Source organism: Salvelinus fontinalis, chromosome 38 (genome assembly GCF_029448725.1).
Source record: "Salvelinus fontinalis isolate EN_2023a chromosome 38, ASM2944872v1, whole genome shotgun sequence".
Classification (NCBI taxonomy): Eukaryota; Metazoa; Chordata; class Actinopteri; order Salmoniformes; family Salmonidae; genus Salvelinus; species Salvelinus fontinalis.
Window position 1 is genome coordinate 14,100,822 of NC_074702.1, and position 22,038 is coordinate 14,122,859.

A 22,038-nucleotide genomic window follows, 5' to 3' on the forward strand; every position below is an offset into this window, starting at 1 on the left:
CTTCCGCGACGCATATAAGCCCCTCCCCCGCCCTCTTTTTGGAAAAGCTGACCACGACGCCATTTTGTTGCTTCCAGCCTACAAACAGAAACTAAAACAGCAAGCTCCCACGCTCAGGTCTGTTCAACGCTGGTCCGACCAATCTGATTCCACGCTTCAAGACTGCTTCGATCACGTGGATTGGGATATATTCCGCATTGCGTCCAACAACAACATTGACGAATACCCTGATTCGGTGAGCGAGTTCATTAGAAAGTGCATTGACGATGTCGTACCCACAGCAACGATTAAAACATTCCCAAACCAGAAACCGTGGATTGATGGCAGCATTCACGTGAAACTGAAAGCGCGAACCACTGCTTTTAACCAGGGCAAGGTGACCGGAAACATGACCGAATACAAACAGTGCAGCTATTCCCTCCGCAAGGCAATCAAACAAGCTAAGTGCCAGTATAGAGACAAAGTAGAGTCGCAATTCAACAGCTCAGACACAAGAGGTATGTGGCAGGGTCTACAGTCAATCACGGATTACAAAAAGAAAACCAGCCCCGTTGCGGACCAGGATGTCTTGCTCCCAGACAGACTAAATAACCTTTTTGCTCGCTTTGAGGACAATACAGTGCCACTGATACGGCCCGCTACCAAAACCTGCGGGCTCTCCTTCACTGCAGCTGAGGTGAGTAAAACATTTAAACGTGTTAACCCTCGCAAGGCTGCAGGCACAGACGGCATTCCCAGCCACGTCCTCAGAGCATGCGCAGACCAGCTGGCTGGTGTGTTTAAGGACATATTCAATCAATCCTTATCCCAGTCTGCTGTTCCCACATGCTTCAAGAGGGCCACCATTGTTCCTGTTCCCAAGAAAGCTAAGGTAACTGAGCTAAACGACTACCGCCCCATAGCACTCACTTCCGTCATCATGAAGTGCTTTGAGAGACTAGTCAAGGACCATATCACCTCCACCCTACCTGACACCCTAGACCCACTCCAATTTGCTTACCGACCCAATAGGTCCACAGACGACGCAATCGCAACCACACTGCACACTGCCCTAACCCATCTGGACAAGAGGAATACCTATGTGAGAATGCTGTTCATGGACTACAGCTCAGCATTTAACACCATAGTACCCTCCAAACTCATCATCAAGCTCGAGACCCTGGGTCTCGACCCCGCCCTGTGCAACTGGGTCCTGGACTTCCTGACGGGCCGCCCCCAGGTGGTGAGGGTAGGTAACAACATCTCCACCCCGCTGATCCTCAACACTGGGGCCCCACAAGGGTGCGTTCTGAGCCCTCTCCTGTACTCCCACCCACGACTGCGTGGCCATGCACGCCTCCAACTCAATCATCAAGTTTGCGGATGACACTACAGTGGTAGGCTTGATTACCAACAGCGACGAGACGGCCTACAGGGAGGAGGTGAGGGCCCTCGGAGTGTGGTGTCAGGAAAATAACCTCACACTCAACGTCAACAAAACAAAGGAGATGATTGTGGACTTCAGGAAACAGCAGAGGGAGCACACCCCTATCCACATCGATGGGACAGTAGTGGAGAAGGTGGAAAGTTTTAAGTTCCTCGGTGTACACATCACGGACAAACTGAATTGGTCCACCCACACAGACAGCGTTGTGAAGAAGGCGCAGCAGCGCCTCTTCAACCTCAGCAGGCTGAAGAAATTCGGCTTGTCACCAAAAGCACTCACAAACTTCTACAGATGCACAATCGAGAGCATCCTGTCAGGCTGTATCACCGCCTGGTACGGCAACTGCTCCGCCCACAACCGTAAGGCTCTCCAGAGGGTAGTGAGGTCTGTACAACGCATCACCGGGGGCAAACTACCTGCCCTCCAGGACACCTACACCACCCGATGTCACAGGAAGGCCATAAAGATCATCAAGGACAACAACCACCCGAGCCACTGCCTGTTCACCCCGCTATCATCCAGAAGGCGAGGTCAGTACAGGTGCATCAAAGCAGGGACCGAGAGACTGAAAAACAGCTTCTATCTCAAGGCCATCAGACTGTTAAACAACCACCAGTAACATTTAGTTGCCGCTGCCAACATACTGACTCAACTCCAGCCACTTTAATAATGGGAATTGATGGAAATTATGTAAAAATGTATCACTAGCCACTTTAAACAATGCCACTTAATATAATGTTTACATACCCTACATTACTCATCTCATATGTATATGTATATACTGTACTCTATGTCATCTACTGCATCTTGCCATCTTATGTAATACATGTATCACTAGCCACTTTAAACTATGCCCCTTTATGTTTATATACCCTACATTACTCATCTCATATGTATATACTGTACTCTATACCATCTACTGCATCTTGCCTATGCCGTTCTGTACCATCACTCATTCATATATATTTATCTACATATTCTTTATCCCTTTACACTTGTGTGTATAAGGTAGTAGTTGTGGAATTGTTAGGTTAGATTACTTGTTGGTTATTACTGCATTGTCGGAACTAGAAGCACAAGCATTTCGCTACACTCACATTAACATCTGCTAACCATGTGTATGTGACAAATACAATTTGATTTGATTTGAGAGAGAGAGAGAGAGAGAGAGAAAGCACTCGTACAAACACAGAGCACTGACACAAACACAGAGGATGTATCTAGCTCTCTCTGTCTGTCTGACATACTGAAGGATTTGGACCCAGGGGATCTCTGCATGTGATTGCAGCATGTCCTAAATATTTCACTGCCTGAGTTTTCAGTCCTCTGCAGCTCTGTGATTCTCAATGTCACCTTGACTGTCTGGTCAGGTAGGCAGCAGCTCACCAGGGGAAACTGCAGTGGGTTATTTTAGCCCAGATAGATCACTGCTGCCTCCCTGCCTCCCTACTGTTAGTCTATCACTGTGATTTATGATGTCCTGGTCTGAAAACAGAGAGATGAAGGAGTGGGAAAGACACACAGACACACAGACACACACAGACACACACACATACACAACCACTCATTAGAGTTGAGCTGTTTCATCCCCCCAGGGTCCATCCTCCTCACCTTTACACGTATAGCAGGGTCCATCTACTCACCTTTACACGTATAGCAGGGCCCATCCTACTCACCTTTACACCTATAGCAGGGTCCATCCTACTCACCTTTACACGTATAGCAGGGTCCACCCTACTCACCTTTACACGTATAGCAGGGTCCATCCTACTCACCTTTACACGTATAGCAGGGTCCACCCTACTCACCTTTACACGTATAGCAGGGTCCATCCTACTCACCTTTACACGTATAGCAGGGTCCACCCTACTCACCTTTACACGTATAGCAGGGCCCATCCTACTCACCTTTACACCTATAGCAGGGTCCATCCTACTCACCTTTACACGTATAGCAGGGTCCATCCTACTCACCTTTACACCTATAGCAGGGTCCATCCTACTCACCGTTACACCTATAGCAGGGTCCATCCTACTCACCTTTACACCTATAGCAGGGTCCATCCTACTCACCTTTACACCTATAGCAGGGTCCACCCTACTCAGCTTTACACCTATAGCAGGGTCCACCCTACTCAGCTTTACACCTATAGCAGGGTCCACCCTACTCACCTTTACACCTATAGCAGGGTCCACCCTACTCACCTTTACACCTATAGCAGGGTCCATCCTACTCACCTTTACACCTATAGCAGGGTCCACCCTACTCACCTTGACACCTATAGCAGGGTCCACCCTACTCACCTTGACACCTATAGCAGGGTCCACCCTACTCACCTTTACACCTATAGCAGGGTCCATCCTACTCACCTTTACACCTATAGCAGGGTCCATCCTACTCACCTTTACACCTATAGCAGGGTCCACCCTACTCACCTTTACACCTATAGCAGGGTCCATCCTACTCACCTTTACACCTATAGCAGAACAAGAAACAAGTAGAGGAAGTGTTACAGCCCTGCTGAGTTGTTGGAGACCACCTTCTGTCAGAGACCTTGGAGGCTTATCATTCATCATCACAATCTTCTCTTAATCAGGCAAATTCATAACACCATCATCACAGTATATGTTTGGTGAGTTTGAAAATTATCTGAGATTTTCATTGAAAGGTGAACATGTTAGGCCTACTTGGTGGTGTTGTGTAATGTCATTTGCTCAGGCTGTCATTTGTTGAATGGGTAATTTGATATCCGTACATCTTATATCTCAATATCGCATTTCAATTATTGGATATATCCTAGACGTCATGTGCATAGAAGATATGGTTTGGTTGAGCCCGATAGAGCTTTAATCAGTAGGATGTCAGGACCAAGGGGAGCAGTAGACTACTTAGCCACCACCGTCCCGATACCCGGGTCATATTTTAAGAGGTGATATAATCAAATTAAATGTTAGGGTGGAAGTCTCCGTGAAAACTTATTCGTTTTCTCTTACCACCTCTCAGTTTTCGGAAAAGTGACGTGCGCGACAATGGAGGTGCCAGAATTTTTCCCACCTCCTGAAAACTTAACGGCGGCTGTCGTGCACCCGTTGTGCGAAGAATGGAAGGGGGGATCCGAGGTGGCTATCTTCCACCTCGCCAGTATCTTCCTTGTTTTGGGGTTCATGGGAGGGAGCGGGTTCTATGGGCTCCTCTACTTGTTTACCTTTCTGACGCTCGGTTTCTTCTGCACAACCATTTGGTCATGGTCGGACGCGTGCACCACCGACACCTTTTTGTGGAATTTCGCTCTCTTTGGGGTATGTGCAGTTCAAGTTGTGCATGTCGCCTACCGGCTGAGGAACGTTACTTTCGAAAAGGAGTTTCAAGATCTGTACAGCTACCTGTTCAAAAAGCTGGGGGTGTCGCTCACCCACTTCGGCAAGATAGTCGCCTGTTGTGAAGGGGACATCCACACTATAGAGAAAGACCACTGTTTTGCCATGGAGGGCAAGACTGCTATTGATAAGCTGTCCGTTCTTCTGTCCGGCAGGTGCATTTGAACTTCACTTTGACATTTTATACAACTGTATTTGATGTTATGTCATGTACAATCGCCTAATGTCCCACTTTTCCTTTTTTACAGAATTCGTGTGACAGTAAATGGAGAGTTTTTACATTACATCTATCCTTTCCAGTTTCTCGATTCACCTGAATGGGACTCTCTCCGGCCGTCAGAGGAGGGACTTTTCCAGGTAAATAGTAAACTGATCGACTAAAGCACATTTTGGCTAATGTGTCTGGCATATACACTGAGTATACAAAACATTAAGAACACCTGCTCTTGCCATGACATAGACTGACCAGGTGAATCCAGGTGAAAGCTACTGTATGATCCCATATTGATGTCACTTGTTAAATCTACTTCAATCAGTGTAGATGAAGGGGAAGAGACAACTTAAATAAAGATTTTTAAGCCTTGAGACAATTGAGACATGTATTGTGTATGTGTGCTATTCAGAAGGTGAATGGGAAATACAGAAGATTGAAGTGCCTTTGAAATGGGGTATGGGAGTAAGTGTCGGGCGCACGGGGTTGTGTCAAGAACTGCAAGGTGCTGGGTTTTTCACGCTTAACTGTTTCCTGTGTGTATCAATAATGGTCCAACACCCAAAAGACATCTAGCCAACTTGACACAACTGTAGGAAGCATTGGAGTCAACATTGGCCAACATCCCTGTGTGGGTGCAACTCAATATTAAGGTGTTCTTAATGTTTGGTATACTCAGTGTATAAGCGTTAGTGTTTTCTTTCCCCAGGTGACCCTGCGTGCAGATAATTGCTGTAGGTACGTTTCTTGGAGACGTAAGAAACTGTACCTACTCTTCGCCAAGCACCGCTACATCGCCAAGGTCTTTGCGCTCGTGGTGCGGAATGACATCGCGGACAAGCTGTACTCCCTCAACGACAAGGCTTTCGACAGCCGCGGGTTCCGATATGATCTCCGGTTACCCACCTACTGTCACGTGCCCCCGTTGCCTGAATTAGACCGGACAGATGCGTTCCTACGAGTCCCAGCGCAATGTGACCATGGCCACCGTGCCCGTGTCCCTATAACTATAACAGCACCGAAAGAGACTGTCTCGTGACTGGAACGGAACTTTTTAACGTTTGTTTTTCATTAATGGATGTTGTTTTTGTCTGTTATCCTCAAGTGCTTAGGCTATAGATAGGGCATAAGCTATGTAATTTACGCATCAACATAGAATACATTGTAGCACATCAAGTAACCCTCCACTTGGTTTGCGAGACATGTGTGTGGGAGTGTGAGAGAGATTTTCTCTGCATCAAAATACCAGTGAAATGTTACCCCTGATTCCTGCTTATGTTTTATAGTGCACTTTACTACCTGCCTGTCTTAAATTGAGACTGTATATTCAATGCCTTACTGAGTTTTTTTGGTCAATATTTGTGTTTAATCATAAAAAATTATTAACAATGCAATGTAACCCTATACGTATTGTATATTGAATAACTTTCATTATTGCTACAACATTTTCCTCGGGGAGCGTGCATTTCTGCAGAGCAGCCTACAGGTGAGTGTCAATCACTTTCTCGCGCTGACCTTGGTGCTGATCTCATTAATATCTGCTCTTGTCAACCTCCTCACGCAGCTCATGTCACCTCTGGAGGGGGAAGGAGCACTGTTCAATTAGGTTTACCAACATCTCGAAACACATAACACGATTCACTCGACTGGCTTCATAATATTTTTTTCCTAGGAGTTGCTGGCTGCTAGGCTATATTTTCAGTTAAAGGGACATTTTACCTCCCCCTGTTGGCGTGCCTGGACTTTGCTGGTGCGCAGCGGCGGGGTAGTGTTGACTGCTGTCCCCTCGCCTCTTGCCCATTTTAGTCAATGCCTGTCAGTTCACTGGAATGCGCGACTCACATTGTGCAGCCCCCCAGCTCGCGAGGACATACATTTATATCTCCTCATTACGTGTCCATTGTTTTCTATTCATTATCCTGTCCAGCGACGCGTTTGATCGATTGTTGTCAGATTGGTAAGTTACATCTCCAATTTTCTGTTATCTTACTCTGACTGAGTGGTGAAAGGAAAGTTATCGCTCAAACAAATTGGGCTATTTCTTAAGACGTCTGCTGGTGGGTCCCGTTAATTTTCTACAAGCAGAGTATTGTAGCCGACTCATTTCGCACTTTTTCCATTTCCATTTCACAATCTATATCAAATATTGCTGCGCGTTAGTCACGAGATCCGCTCAAAACCCAGTTGAGGTTGATATCTCCCAGTGAAACCTTTCGATGTCACTCCAGTGCTGTATGATCGGTATGATCAATTCCCAGGCTATTTGCAGTATGAAATCAGTTAGTTGATGAATCAAGTATTATGTTGACTGTGTCAGTAGGCCTATAAGCATCTCAAAAGTTATTCTAATGCATTACTACATAAAATAAAACATTTGGAAATACAGTAATCTGTTATGAAAATCTATTGAAACCTGAGGATATTGAGATTGTGATAGTGACAAACTGATGTACACTGCTGTTTCTACCATCAATCCTGTAACACTTAACTTGAAAGGTACCAACATAATAATACATTCATAACATGTACATACCCCATTCATAAGCAGTACATAAACAACCACAACACCCTCCCCACCTCTCTCTAGGTGAGGATCAGGATGTCCACCTCTCCAGAGATGACCAGTAGCCTGTTCTACACCACCCTGGCCCCCCTGCGGTCAGCAGTCCCTGGGTCTGGAGGTCCGGTGATGACCACCCTGGAGCCCAACATAACCTCCTGTGAGGAGTGGGAGGAGGCCCACCACCTGCTCTTCCACCTGGGGAACCTGTCTCTCCTCCTGGGCCTGGTCATCCCCACCACCCTGACCCTGCACATGATCCTGCTGCGCCTCATGCTGATGACAGGTGGGTCCATACTGGCCTCTGCTGGCCCAGATTTTCAGTTTCATTACCAGTTCTACCACCACAGTATCTCTCCCTTCTCTTCAAAGTATCCACTTGTTCACTCCATCTCAAGGATTCATATGCATTGAATTGCTGTTAGAAATATGATAGAAACACTATAGTGAGTGAACGAGTCCACACTTCCTGGAGAAGGGGGAGTTGCTGTGGTAGTACAGGGACTGAAAGGGACTGAGTACAGTGGAATGATATCATATAATATGACCACTATGTTGGTGGTAGTACAGCTGGGAAAGACACTAAGTAGAGTGGAATGATATCATATCGTGACCACTACAGTATGTTGGTGGAAGTACAGCTGGGAAAGGGACTGAGTACATTGGAATCAAATCAAATCAAATTTATTTATATAGCCCTTCTTACATTAGCTGATATCTCAAAGTGCTGTACAGAAACCCAGCATAAAACCCCAAACAGCAAGCAATGCAGGTGTAGAAGCTTGGTGGCTAGGAAAAACTCCCTAGAAAGGCCAAAACCTAGGAAGAAACCTATAGAGGAACCAGGCTATGAGGGGTGGCCAGTCCTTTTCTGGCTGTGCCAGGTGGAGATGATAACAGAACAATGGCCAAGATGTTCAAATGTTCATAAATGACCAGCATGGTCAAATAATAATAATCACAATGGTTGTCGAGGGGGCAGCAAGTCAGCACCTCAGGAGTAAATGTCAGTTGGCTTTTCATAGCTGATCATTAAGAGTATCTCTACCACTCCTGCGGTCTCTAGAGAGTTGAAAACAGCAGATCTGGGACAGGTAGCACATCCGGTGAACAGGTCAGGGTTCCATAGCCGCATATGCAAATTATATCATATCGGGACCACTATGTTGGTGGTAGTAAAGCTGGGAAAGACACTAAGTAGAGTGGAATGATATCATACCGTGACCACTATGTTGGTGGTAGTACAGCTGGGAAAGACACTGAGTAGAGTGGAATGATATCATACTGTGACCACTATGTTGGTGGTAGTACAGCTGGGAAAGACACTGAGTAGAGTGGAATGATATCATATCGGGACCACTATGTTGGTGGTAGTACAGCTGGGAAAGACACTAAGTAGAGTGGAATGATATCATTTCGTGACCACTATGTTGGTGGTAGTACAACTGGGAAAAACACTAAGTAGAGTGGAATGATATCATATCATATGACCACTGTGTTGGTGGCAGTACAACTGGGAAAAACACTAAGTAGAGTGGAATGATATCATATCGTGACCACTACAGTATGTTGGTGGAAGTACAACTGGGAAAGACACTGAGTAGAGTGGAATGATATCATATAATATGACCACTATGTTGGTGGTAGTACAGCTGGGAAAGACACTAAGTAGAGTGGAATGATATCATATCGTGACCAATATGTTGGTGGTAGTACAACTGGGAAAGACACTGAGTAGAGTGGAATGATATCATATCATGACCACTATGTTGGTGGTAGTACAACTGGGAAAGACACTGAGTAGAGTGGAATGATATTATATAATATGACCACTATGTTGGTGGTAGGACAGCTGGGAAAGACACTGAGTAGAGTGGAATGATATCATATCATGACCACTATGTTGGTGGTAGTACAGCTGGGAAAGACACTGAGCAGAGTGGAATGATATCACATCGTGACCACTATGTTGGTGGTAGTACAGCTGGGAAAGGGACTGAGCAGAGTGGAATGATATCACATCATTTGACCACTATGTTGGTGGTAGTACAGCTGGGAAATACACTAAGTAGAGTGGAATGATATCATATAATATGACCACTATGTTGGTGGTAGTACAACTGGGAAAGACACTGAGTAGAGTGGAATGATATCATATAATATGACCACTATGTTGGTGGTAGTACAACTGGGAAAGACACTGAGTAGAGTGGAATGATATCATATAATATGACCACTATGTTGGTGGTAGTACAACTGGGAAAGACACTGAGTAGAGTGGAATGATATCACATCGTGACCACTATGTTGGTGGTAGTACAGCTGGGAAAGGGAATGAGCAGAGTGGAATGATATCACATCGTGACCACTATGTTGGTGGTAGTACAGCTGGGAAAGGGACTGAGCAGAGTGGAATGATATCATATAATATGACCACTATGTTGGTGGTAGTACAACTGGGAAAGACACTGAGTAGAGTGGAATGATATCATATAATATGACCACTATGTTGGTGGTAGTACAACTGGGAAAGACACTGAGTAGAGTGGAATGATATCATATCATATGACCACTATATTGGTGGTAGTACAACTGGGAAAGACACTGAGTAGAGTGGAATGATATCATATAATATGACCACTATGTTGGTGGTAGTACAACTGCCTACTGGAGTTTTCTCAAGCTAGTTTAAAAATGTACCGCTATAGGGCAATATGAGGATATAACTCAACCAATAATAACTCAAGTGTGCTTTATTACTTTCTGTCCCTGACCCTGACAGGAAGCTGTCTGTTCATCACCTGGGCAACGCTGTACCGGTGTAACCTGGATGTCATGGTGTGGAACGTGGTCTTCCTGCTGGTCAACTTCATGCACTTCTTCTACCTGGTCTACAAACGCAGACCTGTGAGTTCTGCCCCAACCCAACACAGTCCAGTTAGAGGCAGACTGTGGTCCATTTATATACAGTACATACATACAGCTTAGAGTAGATACAAGTTGCCTGGAACAGTTATTTTGATGAGGACTTTTGGAGATTAGTTTTCCATTGTGTCTCTCAGCGGTGAGACAGCGTCACATCCCCCTGGGGTTGGGGCCACTCTGTCTCTCTCTACCTAAATGAGATGCAGGTCTTTCAAATGCACTGCTGCAACCAGGGGACTTCCAGTGTGTAGAGGGCCTTCACATAACTGACAGAATGGGACCACCTCTCCTCATAACGAGAAAGGAAGTTATGTTTACATCTATACTACTGTCCTCTTCACTCCCATGTCTCCACTCCTCCCTCCATCTACTAACACTGAATGACATACATGAGTGAATTGTGTCCTATCAATTCAATATCAAGGATGAGTAGAACTAGGTGGCTCTCACTTTATGATGGCTGCTATGGTGATATTTTATTAAAGAGCCTAAAATATACTTAATGCCTGGTCCTTTATGTTACGCCCTGTGGTCATCCACCCTGAATCAGGAGCCTAGCTCAAGTCACGTCAATCATCCATCATAACCCTTTACATTCCACTCTATCAGCTATAGACAATGAGCTGTAACCGTGTTATGTCTTCTGTCAGATTAAGATTGACAGGGAGCTGAAGTCAGTGTACAAGCGGATGTTTGAGCCTCTTCACGTGCGCGAGGCCCTGTTCCAGAGACTGACGGGCCAATTCTGCACCATCCAGAGCCTGAAGAAGGGACAGGTGTATGCTGCCGAGGACAAGACCTCTGTGGATGAGCGCCTCAGTATCCTCCTTAAAGGAAAGTAGGTATCACTCTGAGACATCTCCCTGTCACATATCTACCATGTCATTCCATCCCCGGTTTTCCATGAATGGTGTTTGAGAAAATAAGGTTTAACATTATCTGTGTGCATCTGTGTGCATCTGATCCGTCCATGGTCATCCATGTTGACTATACGTTTTTGTGCGACAGAATGAAGGTGTCATATCGAGGTCATTTCCTCCATAACATCTACACGAACGCCTTCATCGACTCCCCTGAGTTTAGATCAACCCAGATGAACAGAGGAGAAAAATTCCAGGTAACTAGACACTCAGATTATTGAATGTATAATTTTTTAATTTTTTAAAAATGTCTTTTATATATATAACCCAATTTACCACTTACCCATATTCCAGTTCATAGTGTATCCATACTGGGTAGACCAAACAACACAAGTACTGTTGGCATGATTAGGTCATGATAGGGCAGGTTTGATACCATGACAACCTGTGACTTCTTGATTCATTTACAGGTGACCATCATGGCGGAGGAGAATTGTAAATTCCTGTGTTGGTCCAGAGAGAGGCTCACCTACTTCCTGGAGTCTGACTCCTTCCTGAACGAGGTGTTCAGGTACCTCATTGGCAAAGACATCACCAACAAGCTGTACTCGCTCAACGACCCCACTCTCAGTGACAAGGTGGGTTTAGTCACTGTTCAGAAACTGAGACACTGTAGTTTCTATTTTCTACAAACATGCACGTAATGTACAAAACATTAGGAACACCATGCTAATGTTGAGTTGCACCCCCCTTTGCCCTCAGAATAGTCTCAATTTGTTGGGGCATGGACTCTAGGTGTCGAAAGCGTTCCACAGGGATGCTGGCCCATGTTGACTCCAATGCTTCCCACAGTTGTGTCAAGTTGGCTGGATGTCCTTTGGGTGGTGGACCATTCTTGATATACATGGGAAACTGTTGAGTGTGAAAAACCCAGCGGCGTTGCAATTCTTCACACCGGTGCACCTGGCACCATACCCTGTTCAAAGGTACTTAAATCTTTTGTATTGTCCATTCACCCTCTGACTGGCACACATACACAATCCATGCCTCAACTGTCTCAAGTCTTAAAAATCCTTCTTTAACCTGTATCCCCTTCACCTACACTGATTGAAGTGGATTTAACAGGTGACATCAATAAGGGATCATAGCTTTCACCTGGATTCACCTGGTCAGTCTATGTTATGGAAAGAGCAGGAGTTCCTAATGTTTTGTACACTTTGTACACAGTGTAATTGTGATTTGGTCATTAACCTTCCTGAGTTAAGAATTAAGAATTGTCTCCTTAGATTAAATTATTATTATTTTTTCACCTTTATTTAACCAGGTAGGCAAGTTGAGAACAAGTTTTCATTTACAACTGCGCCCTGGCCAAGATAAAGCAAAGCAGTGCGACACAGTCTATATACAGTGTGTACAAATGAGGTAGGATAAGGGAGGTAAGGCAATAAATAGGCCATAGTGGCGAAATAATTACAATACAGCAATTAAACACTGGAGTGATAGATGTGCAGAAGATGAATGTGCAAGTAGAAATACTGGGGTGCAAAGGAGCAAAATAAAATAAATAGCAGTATGGGGATGAGGTAGTTGGATGGGCTATTTACAGATGGGCTATGCACAGGTGATCTGTGTGCTGCTCTGACATCTGGTGCTTAAAGTTAGTGAGGGAGATATGAGTCTCCAGCTTCAGTGATTTTTGCAGTTCGTTCCAGTATTTGGCAGCAGAAAACTGGAAGGAAAGGTGACCAACGTAGGAATTGGCTTTGGGGGTGACCAGTGAAATATACCTGCTGGAGCGCGTGCTACGGGTGGGTGCTGCGATGGTGACCAGTGAGCTGAGATAAGGCGGGGCTTTACCTAGCAAAGACTTATAGATGACCTGGAGCCAGTGGGTTTGATGACAAATATGAAGCGAGGGCCAGCCAACGAGAGCATACAGGTCACAGTGGTGGGTAGTATATGGGGCTTTGGTGACAAAACGGATGGCACTGTGATAGACTGCATCCAATTTGCTGAGTAGAGTGTTGGAGGCTATTTTGTAAATGACATCGCCAAAGTCAGGGATCGGTAGGATAGTCAGTTTTACGAGGGTATGTTTGGCAGCATGAGTGAAGGATAATTTGTTGCGAAATAGGAAGCCAATTCTAGATTGAATTTTGGATTGGAGATGCTTAATGTGAGTCTGGAAGGAGAGTTTACAGTCTATCCAGACACCTAGGTATTTGTAGTTCACGTATTCTAAGTCAGAACCGTCCAGAGTAGTGATGCTGGACGGGCGGCCAGGTGCGGGCAGCGATCGGTTGAAGAGCATGCATTTAGTTTTACTTGCATTTAAGAGCAGTTGGAGTCCACGGAAGGAGAGTTGTATGGCATTGAAGCTCGTCTGGAGGTTAGATCAGAGAATCACCAGCAGCAAGAGCGACATCATTGATGTATACAGAGAAGAGAGTCGGCCCGAGAATTGAACCCTGTGGCACCCCCATAGAGACTGCCAGAGGTCCGGGCAACAGGCCTTCCAATTTGACACACTGAACTCTGTCTGAGAAGTAGTTGGTGAACCAGGCGAGGCAGTCATTTGAGAAACCAAGGCTGTTGAGTCTGCCGATAAGAATGTGGTGATTGACAGAGTCGAAAGCCTTGGCCAGGTCGATGAATATAGCTGCACAGTATTGTCTCTTATCGATGGCGGTTATGATATCGTTTCGGACCTTGAGTGTGGCTGAGGTGCACCCATGATCAGCTCGGAAACCAGATTGCATAGCGGAGAAGGTACGGTGGGATTCGAAATGGTCGTGATCTGTTTGTTAACTTGGCTTTCAAAGACCTTAGGAAGGCAAGGTAGGATAGATATAGGTCTGTAGCAGTTTGGGTCTAGAGTGTCTCCCCCTTTGAAGAGGGGGATGAACGCGGCAGCTTTCCAATCTTTGGGAATCTCAGACGATTTGAAAGAGAGGTTGAACAGGCTAGTAATAGGGGTTGCAACAATTTTGGCGGATAATTTTAGAAAGAGAGGGTCCAGATTGTCTAGCCCGGCTGACTTGTCGGGGTCCAGATTTTGCAGCTGTTTCAGAACATCAGCTATCTGGATTTGGGTGAAGGAGAAATGGGGAGGCTTGGGCAAGTTGCTGTGGGGGGTGCAGGGCTGTTGACCGGGGTAGGAGTAGCCAGGTGGAAAGCATGGCCAGCCGTAGAGAAATGCTTATTGAAATTCTCAATTATCGTGGATTTATCGGTGGTGACAGTGTTTCCTAGCCTCAGTGCAGTGGGCAGCTGGGAGGAGGTGCTCTTATACTCCATGGACTTTACAGTGTCCCAGAACTTTTTGGAGTTTGTGCTACAGGATGTACATTTCTGTTTGAAAAAGCTAGCCTTTGCTTTCCTAACTGCCTGTGTATATTGGTTGCTAACGTCACTGAAAAGTTGCATATCACGGGGGCTATTCGATGCTAATGCAGTACGCCACAGGATGTTTTTATGCTGGTCAAGGGCAGTCAGGTCTGGAGTGAAGCAAGGGCTATATATGTTCCTGGTTCTACATGTTTTGAATGGGGCATGCTTTGTTAAGATGGTGAGGAAAGCACTTTTAAAGAATAACCAGGCATCCTCTACTGACAGAATGAGGTCAATATCCTTCCAGGATACCCGGGCCAGGTCGATTAGAAAGGCCTGCTCGCTGAAGTGTTTTAGGGACAGTGATGAGGGGTGGTCGTTTGACCGCAGACCCATTACGGACACAGGCGATGAGGCAGTGATTGCTGAGATCCTGGTTGAAGACAGCAGAGGTGTATTTGGAGGGCAGGTTGGTTAGGATGATATCTGAGGGTGCCCGCGCTTACGGATTTGGGGTTGTACCTGGTAGGTTCATTGATAATTTGTGTGAGATTGAGGGCATCAAGTTTAGATTGTAGGATGGCTGAGGTGTTAAGCATGTCCCAGTGTAGGTAACCTAACAGCACGAGCTCTGAAGATAGATGGAGGGCAATCAATTCACATATGGTGTCCAGGGTACAGCTGGGGGCAGAAATAACATAGATTATGATGATGATGGTGGTGGTGACACCGATGATAACAATGATGACGATAACGATGACAATGTTTACATGAACAGGCAGCGAAGAAGATGGAGCGTCAGCCCAGCTTGTGCTCCCAGGTCTCTATGATGCAGATGAGGAACAGCATGGGCAGCACCAGTGACACCGATGACATCCTGAACCAGATCCACCGTGGAGGCTCCAGTGGCTCTTCACATCGTAAGTCTCACCACCTCCCATCAAGCTGTGGTACTATTGGCCCATCTGTCAGTGTCCAACAACCTGAATAGCTATTGAGTCTGAAAAGGACTGACACTATCATGCCACCTTTTAATAGTGACAAAGTTTCGATTCACGGTGGATCTTTGCCAGGTCAATAGTAGCTGTTAAACAGTCACTTATTTTACTCAAATCATGAGGCATTATGGGTATCCGCGGTTGAGTCCGTCTTCGTCGTTTACCCCTCATATCCTCTTTGATGTGTGATGTTAACAGACACTAAATCCTGGTTTATTAGGGGTTTAGCTCCAATCTGACAACATTGTTTATTAGGTGTTGTGTTCTAGTTAGTTGTTCTCTGACATTGTTTCTCCTGTCCCCCCCCCCCCCCTCCTCCTCCTCTAGCTGTGAATCAACCCACTCTCTCAGATCACACCTTGCCCTGAAGGGGGTGTAAGACTATCTCTTTTCTCTCCCTCCCCCTGCCCTCAAATTCACCTTCCTAATGCCTGAGTCCCAGATCTGTTTGTGCTGTCTTGCCAACTATCATTTGGCATGACAATGACATAGGAGTTGGCAAGACAGTTGAAACAGATCTGGGACTCGGGCTAGATCATTCCCTCAAACCCAACCCTAAATATTTAACCCTACAGCTCTGCACTATGTTGCCTGTTCTAAAACGAGTGATCCCCGGTAACCTGGTTTGTCCTTTTAACATCTTCAAAGTTCAGTGTTTAAGAGTAGGACAGCATTCATTCATATCATCCATCCTGTAGTAATAGTGCTGCTGTCCAGCTCCTACTGGAACACTTTCAGTATTTACACATACAAGACACTCTTTAACCCCAATAGCTCTACATTATCCTGTTGCAATGTCCATATCAAATGTAGGGGTTGAATTGCAAATGTGAGTGATATGTCTGGAAAAGGATTCAGAATGATTTTGTTTTCTTACCATGTTGATTTAACTTCACACTGTCTTCCCCCCGTCTCCAACACAAACATATATGTGAAATTAGGGTTTATCTGTGTATTCTGTCAAATGTGTGGTTGTGATTCTGTTTTGTTTTTAAAGTATTGTCATATGAATCAGAATGAAGGATTGTGGAATTTGTGACCTATGATAACCTTGTTTGTGTCACCTTTATGGTGCGTTCGTCTGTGGCCACATGAAAACACACACAGTTACATTAAAAAAACACACACACCTCTATTCCCACGCTAACCGTTGTGTCCTTCTTTCCAGAAAAATCTCCTGCCTCCAAGACATCCAAAACGATGAAGCCCATTGAAGAAAAAATAGAAGACGACGTCTTTATAGAGTCCAAGCCAGACTCTCCTGTTAAGAAACATCACACCCACTCGACAGCCATAGAGGAGGTGTAAGGAGATGTGACATTATCCTACAACAACAGTACTGACAACCCACCTATCCTGTAATCTGATACAGACCCTGGTTAGTTATGGTAGAATAACTTAAACAATAGCTTGAAAAAGGCTTTTACATTATCAAAATATCTATCTACATATACAGTGGGGAGAACAAGTATTTGATACACTGCCGATTTTGCAGGTTTTCCTACTTACAAAGCATGTAGAGGTCTGTAATTTTTATCATAGGTACACTTCAACTGTGAGCGACGGAATCTAAAACAAAAATCCCGAAAATCACATTGTATGATTTTTAAGTAATTAATTTGCATTTTATTGCATGACATAAATATTTGATCACCTACCAACCAGTAAGAATTCTGGCTCTCACAGACCTGTTAGTTTTTCTTTAAGAAGCCCTCCTGTTCTCCACTCATTACCTGTATTAACTGCACCTGTTTGAACTCGTTACCTGTATAAAAGACACCTGTCAACAGACTCCAACCTCTCCACAATGGCTAAGACCAGAGAGCTGTGTAAGGGACATCAGGGATAAAATTGTAGACCTGCACAAGGCTGGGATGGGCTACAGGACAATAGGCAAGCAGCTTGGTGAGAAGGCAACAACTGTTGGAGCAATTATTAGAAAATGGAAGAAGTTCAAGATGACGGTCAATCACCCTCGGTCTGGGGCTCCATGCACGATCTCACCTCGTGGGGCATCAATGATCATGAGGAAGGTGAGGGATCAGCCCAGAACTACACGGCAGGACCTGGTCAATGACCTGAAGGGAGCTGGGACCACAGTCTCAAAGAAAACCATTAGTAACACACTACGCCGTCATGGATTAATTTCCTGCAGCGCACGCAAGGTCCCCCTGCTCAAGCCAGTGCATGTCCAGGCCCGTCTGAAGTTTGCCAATTACCATCTGGATGATCCAGAGGAGGAATGGGAGAAGCTCATGTGGTCTGATGAGACAAAAATAGAGCTTTTTGGTCTAAACTCCACTCGCCGTGTTTGGAGGAAGAAGAAGGATGAGTACAACCCCAAGAACACCATCCCAACCGTGAAGCATGGAAGTGGAAACATCATTCTTTGGGGATGCTTTTCTGCAAAGGGGACAGGACAACTGCACCGTATTGAGGGGAGGATGGATGGGGCCATGTATCGCGAGATCTTGGCCAACAACCTCCTTCCCTCAGTAAGAGCATTGAAGATGGGTCGTGGCTGGGTCTTCCAGCATGACAACGACCCGAAACACACAGCCAGGGCAACTAAGGAGTGGCTCCGTAAGAAGCATCTCAAGGTCCTGGAGTGGCCTAGCCAGTCTCCAGACCTGAACCCCATAGAAAATCTTTGGAGGGAGCTGAAAGTCCGTATTACCCAGCGACAGCCCCGAAACCTGAAGGATCTGGAGAAGATCTATATGGAGGAGTGGGCCAAAATCCCTGCTGCAGTGTGTGCAAACCTGGTCAAGAACTACAGGAAATGTATGATCTCTGTAATTGCAAACAAAGGTTTCTGTACCAAATATTAAGTTCTGCTTTTCTGATGTATCAAATACTTATGTCATGCAATAAAATGCTAATTATTTTTGTTTTAGATTTCGTCTCTCACAGTTGAAGTGTACCTATGATAAAAATTTCAGACCTCTACATGCTTTGTAAGTAGGAAAACCTGCAAAATCGGCAGTGTATCAAATACTTGTTCTCTCCACTGTAGCTGGAAAACAGAACTGTACATTTTGGCATCTCACTTTGTCTTGTAGTGTTTGGTATTATTGTGAGTTTGTAGCTGTTGTACTTTTTAAAATCCGGTTGGATTGGATGTAGTACAATGCCTTTGCTTGGCTCTTAAACTCAATGAGTGTTCAAAAAGTATCACGTGTCACAACCAAAACATTTTAGTGTAAGCACAACCTTTGAGGAAGGTTTCTATTAAACCTTTTACTCATTGTGCGACATATTGTGTGATTAATTCTCTTATTTATGCACTGAGCTTCTGCAGTGTTGTGTTTTGATGAATGTAAAGATTTAACAAGTTAAACCTCCTGGTCAATGCTAACCATTTGAGGCTATTGTGCTGTTTTTTTCACAGTGATAAGTACACAAGTTTGGGATCACTTTTTTTATGTCATGATAGTTACCTTATATTAATTACTCAAAGGGAACACTTGAAAAAGAATGATGGATAGCTCGTAGACCTCTGCTTTTTATCCTATAGCGCCCTCTAGGAGCTATCATGAGTACTACTGGTTTCTTTTCTCAGTCTGAACTCCTGTCACTGTTAAACCAGGTCAATGTTCAAACTCATTCCATGGAGGGCATGTTTTGGTTTTCCTCCCAATTAAGACCCAGACAACCAAGTGAGGGGAGTTCTTTACTAATTAGTGACCTTAATTCATCAATCAAGTATGAGGAGCCAAACAGAAACTCGGCCCTCCGTGGAATGAGTTTGACACGTGGTTAAAACCATCACATCCCTGAAAGATCAACCAGACCAAAAGAAGATGTAAGCAACAGGTTTTATTATTTCAGTCTAATAAACCTTTTGAATATCTCAGACAGACCATGATTGATGTAACAAAAAAAAATGGTGTTGAATACAATGAATGAATTGAATAAAATTCATTCATTCAGGCCAACAGGAAAATAATAAAACATATCAGTGCTCTTTTGAGACGTTAAGACAATCTTCTGCTTTGGAGGAACACTTGATTGTATAATACAATTTAACAAAAACGTGAGTCCATAACATCACAATATGTACTGGATGTGGGCTACACAACAGTGCTTTCTGCGTTGTCTTTGAGGCATATATCTCCACAACAGTGCTTTCTGCGTTGTCTTTGAGGCATATATCTCCACAACAGTGCTTTCTGCGTTGTCTTTGAGGCATATATCTCCACAATAAGTGCTTTGGTTAAGTCTATCCACAGGCCCAAATGGACTTGACCGAATTGAAATGGACTGCTACCCTGTTACATAACCATGAGGTAGTGATTCACTGTTGCTTGTCTTATGAATTGATCATTAATACACATTAGATGATATGATCCATACAAGGTTAAAACAATATCAGTAGTTCCATCAATCTCCGAGGATCACACATAACAGAGAGGATACAACACATAATTCACTGAGGCGTTAAAGTTGTCATATAAACAAAAATATGACTAAATCATACATTTTGTTGTCAGATGAGTTTGACAGAAACCACAGTTCCATATGTCCAGCAGTGATTTGATGACAGTAAAAAACATTATGAACATTTCTTACATAACCATCGTTGTTTGAATCTAAGGAGAAATTCATAATTTAGGATAGTGCCGAAATTACAACTACACTGAGTGTGCAAAACATTAGGAACTTCTGTTCTTTCCATGACATAGACTGACCAGGTGAATCAAGATGAAAGCTATGATCCCTTATTGATGTCACCTGTTAAATCCACTTCATTCAGTGTAGATGAAGGGAAGGAGACAGGTTAAATAAGGATTTTTAAGCTTTGAGACATGGATTGACACGTCTTTGCCCTGTCCCTTGTATATATATTTTTACATATTTTTCTTCGCATATCTTTTACAAATATTTTCCTAAACTTCAACTTCTAAATACTCTCCTGCAACCCGCCTCATCCAATGTGGCGTGGATCAAATGTTTTCAAAAGTATTTATATTTACTTCGGATCTGGAATCCCTCAACTGAAGCTAGCCAGCTAACAGTTAGCAAACCATTGCTAGCGGTCATTAACCTTTAGCTCGGAAATCTCTCGCCAGTTCGAACAACGTGACACAAACCAGAGCATAACGGACCTATTTCTCTCCATATCCCCGGATTCCTACCGCAAACTCTGAACATTTTTCATCTGGATCTTCGCAACTAGCTAACCGCAATCCCGGGTGACCACTCCTGGCTAGCGTTTCCATCCCGGAGCAAGCACCAATTAGCCTGAAGCTAGCACTGCCAGCTCCTGGGCTACAATATCCGGACCCCTTCTACTGCCGGTACGGGGCAAGGAATCCCGCCGATCCTCTACGACTGGAATACCGACATAATCTGCCCGAGGACTCCCAACAGGCCCCTCAGGCGCGACGCCCGCTGAAGGCCCATTCTGCTAACCTGCTAGTTACCTAGAGCTATCTGGAATACTACTAATTCCACGACTGGTCTATCGACGTCACCGCACGAAAAGGCAAGAACAGACTTACCCCCATCGCGACGTCCCCCAAAGGCTAACTTGCCTGCCCCGGTCTGCTAACTGCTAGCTTGTTTAGCCCCGGCCTACTAACTGTTAGCTTGTTAGCATCGGCCTGTTAACTGTCTGAATCGCCGTGTCCCCAGTCAGCCCAACCACTCACTGGACCCATATGTTCACTTGGCTACGCATGCCTCTCTCTAATATCAATATGCCTCGCCCATTACTGTCCTGGTTAGTGATTACTGTCTTATTTCACTGTAGCCTCTAGCCCTGCTCAATATGCCTTAACCAACCATGTTCCACCTCCTACATATGCGACGACATCACCTGGTTTAAACGTCTCTAGAGACTATCTCTCATCATTACTCAATGCCTAGGTTTACCTCCAATGTACCCACATCCTACCTTACCTTTGTCTGTACACTATGCCTTGAATCTATGCTATCGAGCCCAGAAACCTGCTCCTTTTACTCTCTGTTCCGAACGTGCTAGACGGTCAGTTCGTATAACATTTAGCCGTACCCTTATCCTACTTCTCCTCTGTTCCTCTGGTGATGTAGGAGTTAATCAATTTCCTGCAGTGCTTAGCCCCACTCCCCAGGTGCTCTCATTTGTTGACTTCTGTAACCGTAAAAGCCTTGGTTTCATGCATGTCAACATTAGAAGCCTACTCCCTACGTTTATTTTACTCACTGCTTTAGCACACTCTGCCAACTCGGATGTCTTAGCCGTGTCTGAATCCTAGCTAAGGAAAACCACCAAAAACCCTGAAATCGTCAACTATAACATTTCCCGCCAAGATAGAACTGCTAAAGGGGGCGGTGTTGCAATCTACTGCAAAGATAGCCTGCAGAGTT

General features: G+C 44.7%; 2 protein-coding genes across 3 annotated transcripts; both read left to right on the top strand.

Annotated features, from left to right (window-relative positions):
* The first annotated feature begins 3,810 nt into the window (after positions 1-3,810).
* LOC129837485 (popeye domain-containing protein 3-like) lies at positions 3,811-6,418 on the top strand. The gene is made up of 3 exons (XM_055903687.1): positions 3,811-4,958; positions 5,052-5,160; positions 5,724-6,418. Exons 1-3 carry the CDS (start codon positions 4,456-4,458, stop codon positions 6,051-6,053), a joined length of 942 nt encoding a protein of 313 aa, XP_055759662.1. The 5' UTR covers positions 3,811-4,455; the 3' UTR covers positions 6,054-6,418.
* A 106-nt stretch (positions 6,419-6,524) lies between these two features.
* Positions 6,525-19,673, top strand: LOC129837484 (blood vessel epicardial substance-like). 2 transcript variants are annotated; one of them, XM_055903685.1, is made up of 9 exons: positions 6,525-6,971; positions 7,602-7,860; positions 10,357-10,481; positions 11,150-11,337; positions 11,508-11,616; positions 11,830-11,997; positions 15,468-15,609; positions 16,015-16,062; positions 16,856-16,938. In XM_055903685.1, the coding sequence occupies exons 2-8, from the start codon at positions 7,614-7,616 to the stop codon at positions 16,053-16,055; spliced, it is 1,020 nt and encodes a 339-aa protein (XP_055759660.1). In that variant the 5' UTR covers positions 6,525-6,971; positions 7,602-7,613; the 3' UTR covers positions 16,056-16,062; positions 16,856-16,938. The 2 variants fall into 2 exon arrangements, with proteins under 2 accessions (XP_055759660.1, XP_055759659.1); XM_055903684.1 differs by lacking the exon at positions 16,015-16,062 and having other exon boundaries at positions 16,856-19,673.
* The last annotated feature ends 2,365 nt before the right edge of the window (positions 19,674-22,038 follow it).

Coding starts and splice junctions, on each gene's coding strand:
- LOC129837485 (XM_055903687.1), top strand. CDS start 4,456: ATGGAGGTGCCAGAATTTTTCCCACCTCCTGAAAACTTAACGGCGGCT. Junction 4,959..5,051: donor TCCGTTCTTCTGTCCGGCAG/GTGCATTTGAAC, acceptor CCTTTTTTACAG/AATTCGTGTGACAGTAAATG. Junction 5,161..5,723: donor CAGAGGAGGGACTTTTCCAG/GTAAATAGTAAA, acceptor TTCTTTCCCCAG/GTGACCCTGCGTGCAGATAA.
- LOC129837484 (XM_055903684.1), top strand. CDS start 7,614: ATGTCCACCTCTCCAGAGATGACCAGTAGCCTGTTCTACACCACCCTG. Junction 11,338..11,507: donor AGTATCCTCCTTAAAGGAAA/GTAGGTATCACT, acceptor TTTGTGCGACAG/AATGAAGGTGTCATATCGAG. Junction 11,998..15,467: donor ACCCCACTCTCAGTGACAAG/GTGGGTTTAGTC, acceptor TTACATGAACAG/GCAGCGAAGAAGATGGAGCG.